At 33.0% G+C, this 8807-nt stretch overlaps 1 protein-coding gene across 2 annotated transcripts; it reads right to left on the bottom strand.

The window, feature by feature from the left end:
- Positions 1–282: 282 nt before the first annotated feature.
- On the bottom strand, positions 283–3739 carry LOC101208415 (gibberellin 2-beta-dioxygenase 2). Of its 2 annotated transcripts, none has more exons than XM_011656695.2 (2): positions 2865–3738; positions 283–839 (listed from the first exon to the last, which is right to left on the bottom strand). In XM_011656695.2, the coding sequence occupies exons 1-2, from the start codon at positions 3663–3665 to the stop codon at positions 504–506; spliced, it is 1137 nt and encodes a 378-aa protein (XP_011654997.1). In that variant the 5' UTR covers positions 3666–3738; the 3' UTR covers positions 283–503. The 2 variants fall into 2 exon arrangements, with proteins under 2 accessions (XP_011654997.1, XP_011654998.1); XM_011656696.2 differs by having other exon boundaries at positions 610–839; positions 2861–3739.
- Between the last annotated feature and the right edge of the window lie 5068 nt (positions 3740–8807).

Here is an 8807-nt window from a genome sequence, read left to right as displayed (position 1 = left end):
AAATTTGACAATCGTGAGGTGGTGAAATCAACGCAAAGGAGTGGAAATCCCACATTTGGTAAAATTCACGTCACAAGTACGAGTAAATTTAAGATTTATTAGATTGAGACAGAGATGGGATGGAAAGAAAAGAACACATTTATAACATATTTTGTCAAATTTACTATTTTTGACGATTTCAAAAGATTAAAATACACATTTCTCCTCTAATAATACTATCAATACAAAGTAAAGATGTACATATAATATTGGAGGCTCGGCAGAATTAGGATTTAACTGAGGTTGTATAACAGCATAAAATATTATATGTTAATTAATAAGATATAAAGGCTAAAATTAAAGGTACAATCATACTTGTAGATTTAGGAAAATAAACATAAACTAAATAACGTAACATTAATTAATCTCACACATCACTGCTTCATGCATTAGACTCCAAAGTCTGCTTTAAATAAAAAATAATAATAACAATAATGGCAACTCAATCCATCCCATTGATTGATTCAAATTCGATATCTATTGAGCGGATCTTTTAGCAAAAAGCACCGATCGTGATACACTCTCCATGCATACTCTTCGAAGTTAAATGAATGAAACACTGCCTTTTCCTTTCCTTCACCGCTGTCGCCATCATCTTCCCTTTCCTTTTTATCGAATTGTTCCTCATTTGCGTTTTCGTTAGTTGACAGAAGAAGAGGAGAGACTTGAGTGTCAACAGGTAGAGTAATGAGTAGCGACAATGAGATTGTTCGTGAGTTGGTGCTGCTTGTATTTGCTACGCTTGATGCCATTGGCACCGGTCTTCCTCTCATCTTCTTGAGTTTTCCGTTGCTCCACACCTGTAAAATTTGAGTGTATCAAATTCAAACAATTACCAAAAAATATAGCATTAATTTGAAACCTCAATACCAAATACAACTCGTTTGACAAACTTGCAATGCGAGGGAGCTACTGCATATAAAAGAAGTAGAAAAACAATGGTTCATCACACTATCCCACTACAGCCTCTATCTATCTATAAATAGATATATATACTAACACTAATTTAGTTTTATGTTTCAAAAGTAGCTTTTAGAGAACTTCAATTTGGTTGGTTTTCTACTTCCGTTTCCAAGGTAGCTCTTATAAAACTTGCAATTTTATTTTTCTCGAAGTTAGTAACTTCGACTTAGATCAACATTCTTTCCAAATTTAAAAAACTCTTGGAAGGATTTATCTGGTTCCTCTTAGCCGACCGCATATCAAGATTGAACTTTAATTTAAATTAATTGGCCTAAAAATGACTAACCCCCAATAAAAAAATGATTTGGTGGAGTGAGTGAGGGAGAAACTTTAATCTAAAGTCATATTTGATATGAGATTATATAACCTTGGACTTTTCCAATTAATACAAAAAGTAATATTGCATAATTAATAATTAAACTAATCAACTAATCAATTATGAGACTTTATAACACATAAATCCCATAAGGGTACTACTTTAAATCATACTCTTTTCGAATCATTTAGGTTAATGGTTACTGGGCCATCGTAGCCTCGAGATGCACCGAGTTGAAAAACTTAAACAATTATCTCAATGATCCCGAGCCAAAGTTGCCTCGAGATGGTCTGAGCTAAAAAACATAAACATTATGCAGCATAATCTCGGGCTAAGGTTGTTTTGAGATGTCATCGAGTTTAAAAATAGAAGCAATTATGTCATTGATCCAGGTCAAAGTTGCCTCGAGATGGCCCCAAAGCTAAAGAGCAAAATCATTATGTAATATGATATCAGACTAAGGTTGCCCCGAGATGTCCAAAGTTTAAAAACAAAAGCTAAAATAAAAACTAAAAACTAAGAGCCAAACACTTTTTAGTCTAGAAAAATATATTAGCCATAAGTTAAAGAAGATATCAACATGGAAGTTCTTCCATCAAGCACTCCATCAACTCATTTTTTTTTGTTAGTCATTTTTAGGCCAATTAGTTTAAATTAAAGTTCCATCTCGATGATGCATTCTACCAAGAGAGACAGAGATAAATCTTTCAAAGAGTTTATTAAATTTGGAAAGAACCTCAAGATCTATCTTGGTCGAGATTGACTCCAATAACAAAAATTATGAGTTTTCTAAACTTGTGCTAGTTTTATTGTTCTAATTGTTATATAATTGTTATAATTGGTCTTTTAACCCTCTTTAGATCCAAGCTCAAGTACAACTTTTTACATTTTGTTTTCTTCAGATTATTCATAATAATCTATAAAGTTCCATTCACAAAATGTATTCATTCGTCATGGCTAACAACAAGTATATTATCTCTACAACATGTGACGATGTTACTTGGGCTACTAGTTAACGACAAGTAAACGATGAGTTAGCTATCACCTGAGGTGACCCCAAATGCTGATGTCATTAAAGGATCTAGATTGACTAGCTAGCATACCAATTTCAAAGTTTGGATGTATGTCGAAACTGCACCAAATAGTTTTGAAAATGATGTGATTTCCTTCAAATTCTATCAATACTAATAAAAATCCCAATTTACATCCATAGCCAAAAGTGAAACAAACTTATTTTTTTTCTGTTTTTGAGAATATTGTATCAATCATTTTGACAAATAATAATGGAGAGAGATTGTTATGGTTGTCTGGATTTGTGAAACAAGCATGTTTGTCACGAACGCACGTGACCAATGCCTCACAATTCGTGCAATTCAGACTTTTTCAAACTATTGATTAATGACATTTTTAAATAAATCATTAGTTATTAAAAAATTCTTAGATAGATTAAGGAGATAACTCCTTTTGTAAAAGAAAAAATAATAGCAATCCAACGCAAATAAATAAATAACAATAATAACGAAACGACAGCGTATTTCTTACTTAGTTGCGCAATATCTCCGATCGAAACCATCACAGAATCTGCCGCCGCCGCCGCCGCAACCCAGCCGGAATCCCCTAACAGAGAACACTTCTGGTTTCTGCTCTGATACTGCAGTCCAATAATGTATGGATAAAATCCACCGGCCATTGCCGGTTCCGTGCTCCGACAACCTTCTGATATCCATACTAGCGACCGGAATCCAGTACGATCTTCACCGATTGGATTCTCAAAGCCAATCGCACGAAACAGAAACTCAACGATCTTCAATCCGAGACTCTCCATTTCAAGAACGAAGTCTGTCAAAGAATGAAAAGAAATTTCGGGCGAATCGGATAAACAGTTCCTCGAATCGAAGCATAACGATTCACCGCTGCCGTCCGATTCTTCATCTCCATCGCCTTTGAAACCAAGAGGCCAGTTCTTTGGAAACAGAGACTCCTTCTTCTCAGCAGGAAGATTGAACAAAGGGGCGGATTCCGACTCAGCTGAGAGCGCGAGATGAGAGGAGATTTTATGATCGGTGAGTTGAAAGAAGCCGAGTTCGGAGGCGGCGGAGAGAAGGCGGTTGAGAAGGTCAGGATTAGGAGATTCTGAGAAGGAAATCGTCGGCGGTGGGATAACGGAGGGGGAGCGGCGAGTAGGGAGGGAAAGATTCGGCGGTAGGCGATGGAGGAGCTTGGAGAGAGCGTCGGCGGCGGCAGAGGTGGAGAGGTGGTTGGTTTGAGAGGAGGGAGTAGGCGGGGGAGCGGCAGTGGCGCCGGCGTGGATGTTTGGTAGCTGATTGTGATCGAGTGAGGAAGCCATTAGAAGAAGAAGAAGAAGAGAGAAAATGAAGAGGAAGAGAAGAGAGGAGGAATGAATTTTTTAGCATATTTAAATATGCATTGTTCTTGTGATTTAAAAAGAAAATGTAATAGTTAGCGATAAAGGACGAAAATTGATTTAATCCTAAATTCCACGTGTAATATACTCATGAAATCAGTTTCAATTATGAAGCTGGGCCCCTTTTCACAAGGATTTCATTTTGATTTGGATTACTTATTTTATGTTTCTTTTTTATTTTTTATAATTATACTAAAATAAAATAAAAATCATTTTTGAACTTTTTTTTCATTATATTTCCCCGTACCTCGAACGAATTTATATTTCATTTTTTACAACTATACCAAAACTAAACACACTCAAAGTTTAATTTTTTTTCCTCTTATTTTTATTATCACCACTGCTTTTAGAGGAAATGGTAAAAATTTGACAAAATATTCGCCATTCGTGTAAAAGAAAATTTAAGTTTAATAAATTTTGTTTTTTAGTTGATTTTTTTACGAAAATTTTAAAAATTTGTAAATTTTACTAAATATTTACAACCCATATTAAATTCTATCACAATCGTTGATATGCTATAATTATAGAATACTATCATTGATAAAATCCAAAATTTTGTTATAGATTGTAAACATTTTAATTTATTTTGCTATTTTTAAAAATACCTATTTTTTCTATGAAGTTTAAATAGTTTGTCAATTTTTCTATTTAAAAAAAATTCTTTGCTTATACTTCAATTGTAAAATATATTATTTCATAGTTTAATTTAGTAACAAGAGAAATAATTCAAATTTATGTGAACATATTTTTTTTCTATTTAAACGATGTCACAATCATACTTGAGAGATGTAGATTGTGACCCTATTAGGGGTTGACAAGAGGCAAGCATATTGACACGTAGTTAGCAACATGTTGACGTGACAAAAAAGCACGATGACACACACAAGGGGTGTCATTCGTTAGGCCAAAACAAAGGGTGACAAACAAAGTGTCATAATGCGTTTGAAGAGGACGATGCATCATCAACACACCAAGATAAATGGGCAAGCATGCCAAGTTAACCAATAAGCAAGAAGAAAAGCACCGGTGTCATTGGTGATGTTAGTGACACGCTTAGTGGGGGCCAAACGAGGCTCCGAGTGGTGGATCTAAAAATTTCATTGGCAAAAAAATGTAAGAAGTGTGACTTAAATTTAAGTCTAGAGATAATTTTACCACGGTGCTAACATAAGGAATTCATACAAAGTTAGTTTGTGCATGCGTGCATGCGTATGTGCTTAATCCTTCGGTGGGTCAAGTTGAGGTTTCATCGCGAGTTTTGATGAGCTGCTAGCTCTAGAGTTAAACACGTATCGGTGAAATATGCAAGTGCATTGAATGTCATGTCAATTGAAGTTCAAATAGACGCTCTACATTGGTGTGTTCCCACTCGCCATAGTTAATGTACAAGGGTGGAAGAAAGGGAACTCTTTTTGAAAATTAATTTATGGTCTATATGGATTCTGATGCGTGTTAATGTTTCATATGAGTTAATAGCATGATTTATCACATTGCAACTTTTTGTGGTAGTTTCTAATTTCAATTATATTCTTCCATTGCATTAGTTTTCTTTCAATTTCAACGGAGATTCAGTAAAGATGAAGGGAATGTACTTTTTTAGAAAAAACATAACGGCGTCGGGATATCCTCTCCCGACGAACTTTTTTGCGTCGGAAGATCCTTTTTTGATGTGCTTTCATATATCTTCTAACGCTTATGTGCGTTGGGAGATCTCCATTTTCTTGTAGTGAAGAGTCAAGCAAAAAGTATATTGAGACTTGAGCTCCTCTTAAGTCTGACCATGATCGAGCGCAATGTCATGGTGCTGCATGGTTGAAAGGTACCGATCGTGACAAACAACACCCCAACAATCAAAGCCGAACTCTCAATTTCAACAATCATAGTAGATAATGACAGAGCCACATCAAACTCTTGGACAATAGAAAACTTGAGCCCTTTAATTATAACCAAAATTCTAATAGGTCACTTCTTCCGAACGGGCTTGCAATTAGAAAGAATGGGAGATTCATGGGAGTCACAAACAACCCATCCTATCCTACATCACTCACCCATTCACACTCAAACCACGAGGCCTCAGTGTTGAGCTTTAAAACCCCAACAACAAGCTAAGTCCAAGAAGCATGACTCACCTCTCTCTCCTAACTAACCCACGAGAAGCCCCAAACTTGCTTAGGTTAAACTCTGTCAAATATAAGTAAATTTTGTTTAGAATCACCTCTTTAACCAAGCTAGAACCGCTACGCTTCACCACATTTAGTAGATCGCATCATCAAGCACAGACACAACTTCATTCTAGCAATTTGTCGGGCTCCAACAACTCTTGAAACCACAAAGAAAGCCATATAATTAAGAATGGAAGAAAGAAAAACCAAATATTCTCGGGGACCCAATTGGACATTGAGTGACCTATAATATATTGGTCACTCCACCACCCAACTCAACTTGGGCTAAACACTACTTTAAATATAATTTTTTTGTCCATGATTTCAAAACACAAAAAAACTAATTATGAAATCTTTATTATGTTTTTTGGACTTATCGTAATGAAACACGTTGCGTTCTAGTCAAATTTTAATTCAAAACATTAAAACATATGAATAGAATGGTGTTTACAAGTTTAATAGTACAAATTAAAATCCTAAAACCAAATGATGATTTAGTTCTTAAATTATCATGTTTATGTCTAACATGCCCTTCATATAGGTTATAAATTTTCAATTTTATATTTGATGGATCTTTTGTATCCTAGAAAAATATGTATCAAATGAGACACGGAACTAAGTGTTATATTTAATATATTCATTCAATTTAGAAAATGTCAAAATAGGTTAAACTTCTAAAGTGCATAATTAAATAATATTCAAATGCTTTTTAGATACGTAATTATGAAATGTTGAAAGATTTAATAAACATATTAAATTATCAAAAGGCCAGTTGGAGTTAAACAACTCAACTTCAATAATAAACACTAAAGTTTGAAAAGTAAAAAATTTAAACATAGCTAGAAATATTGTCACGGGGCGATTGGATTTTTTCAAAAAAAAAAAAATTATTTAATTTGTATGATACAAAGAAGAGGTCGTGTGGTAGTTGGATGTTTGTTTCTAACAGATTTATTTTTCTCACTTTCTATATTTTGTATATGGGACAATTCTACATGTTAGAATCAATTCAAGCTTCCCAATTTCAATCTATTCACTCTGGATTTCATAACTCTTAACTCACTACAAAAGTATATCGACTTATCTATCTTTTATAGAAAAAACTTGTAATTATATATATACACATGGAAAGGAGGTATGCTTGAAAACAAATAAATAAACAGAGTGACCGTGGGTTGAGCAGATATTGGGGCAGAGTGTTGGAGGAATCTGAGTGAGTGAGTGGGTTTTCCTTTGGTGCAGGTTGTTTTGTATTGCATTCATATAATTAAAGGCTTGTTTTGTACTGCACTCGTGTATGTAATGTACCCAACCCTTATCTCTTTTCTTCATGCCTTTTCTTTTCAACCCCATTCTATTGGCTCATGTTCATTAATTCATACCGTTTTCCTTGGTCATTCGTGGATATTTTTATATGTACAAGAAATGACAAAACTGTTAAAAAATATTTACGAAATATAGCAAAACTTTTAGTATCTATATTCTATTAAAACTATAATTAGTTTTATGAGATTTTTTTAAAAATAGAACAAAGTACAAAAAAATTTACGGTGTATAGAACAATTTTGAAAAAAAAAGCTCACAACGTAAAATAATAAAAATACTCCATAATTAATCGGCCACACACATGTGCATGAAAAGCTTCTAATTGAAAAGATCATATAATATAGTCTAAAAGATCATTTAGATAGATATAGGTACACGATCTTTCAGATATTGGTAAACGATCGTTTGAATCTATCACTTATTTATCTAAGATAGATAATGATTGTGTGGTGTATCTCTAGCTATCTGGAATAGATGACTGATCGTTTAGATATTGGTACACGAGTACACGATCGTATACCAAAATCTAAATGATTTTATACCAATTAATCTAAACGATCTTGGTACACGGTGTTGTACCAAAGATCGTTTAGATATTGGTACACAATCGTTTAGATCTATCAATTATTTATCTGAAACAAATAGTGATATACCTTTGTTTATCTGGGATAGACGATTGATCATGTATGATTGTTTAGATTTTGGTACACATTCGTGTATTGAAAAAAGAAGAAAAAAATGAAGATGAGGGATGATGAAGATAGAAGAAATTCAGAAAGAAGAAATGAAAACATCACGGACAATAATAAGTGGGAATATGAAGGACAAATCCAAAATTTAGGAAAAAATTCAATACTTGTCCTGATAAATCCAAAACCATCGAGAGCAAATCTAGAATTTATGAAAAAACAATAATGGCTTCATGTGTTTTTTATTGTTTTACGGATCATAAATATTTTCATATTTTGTTCTATATATGTAAATTAACCTAGTTTCATTATAATACTTTCGCATTTATAAAACCTAAAATGTTATTATATCTTATAAATATTTTTGTTCATTTTGTTATACTTAAAAACAACTCTAAAACATTAATTATTATGTCATCTTATGTTACATAAGTAACATAAAGTTGATTGTAATGATATGCTAAACTTAGACAATATAGACTTCACTTTTATTTGTAAATACATGTGTGTATGTACGAAAAAACTTCACTTAAACGTTGTGTTTGAAATATTAATGATTTAAAGTCAATCTTAATTTCTAGGGACTAAAATATTTTTTCCCCAATTTTAAGATTTTTATTTATTATTTTATACAAAACTTGTACATGGTTTTAAATTATTCATAGGAAATCATTGTCAAACCAACATAATTGTGTTATTCTTCATTACAAGAGAGGACATAATTAGGAAATAAATAATAAAAACTTCATCATAGCCGTACATTAATGCGCAATCAAAGTTGCAAATCTTTGTTTAGTTGACAACAAAGTCAACAAATGAATACAAAAAAGGCCAACCCAAAATAAGGATGAAATAACACTGTCAAAAAATACACACATATATAAATA

The sequence above is a fragment of the Cucumis sativus genome, chromosome 5 (assembly GCF_000004075.3).
Source record: "Cucumis sativus cultivar 9930 chromosome 5, Cucumber_9930_V3, whole genome shotgun sequence".
In the NCBI taxonomy this organism is placed as follows: domain Eukaryota; kingdom Viridiplantae; phylum Streptophyta; class Magnoliopsida; order Cucurbitales; family Cucurbitaceae; genus Cucumis; species Cucumis sativus.
Note: the sequence above shows the minus strand (reverse complement) of the source record. Positions and strands in the feature narration are given on the sequence as shown.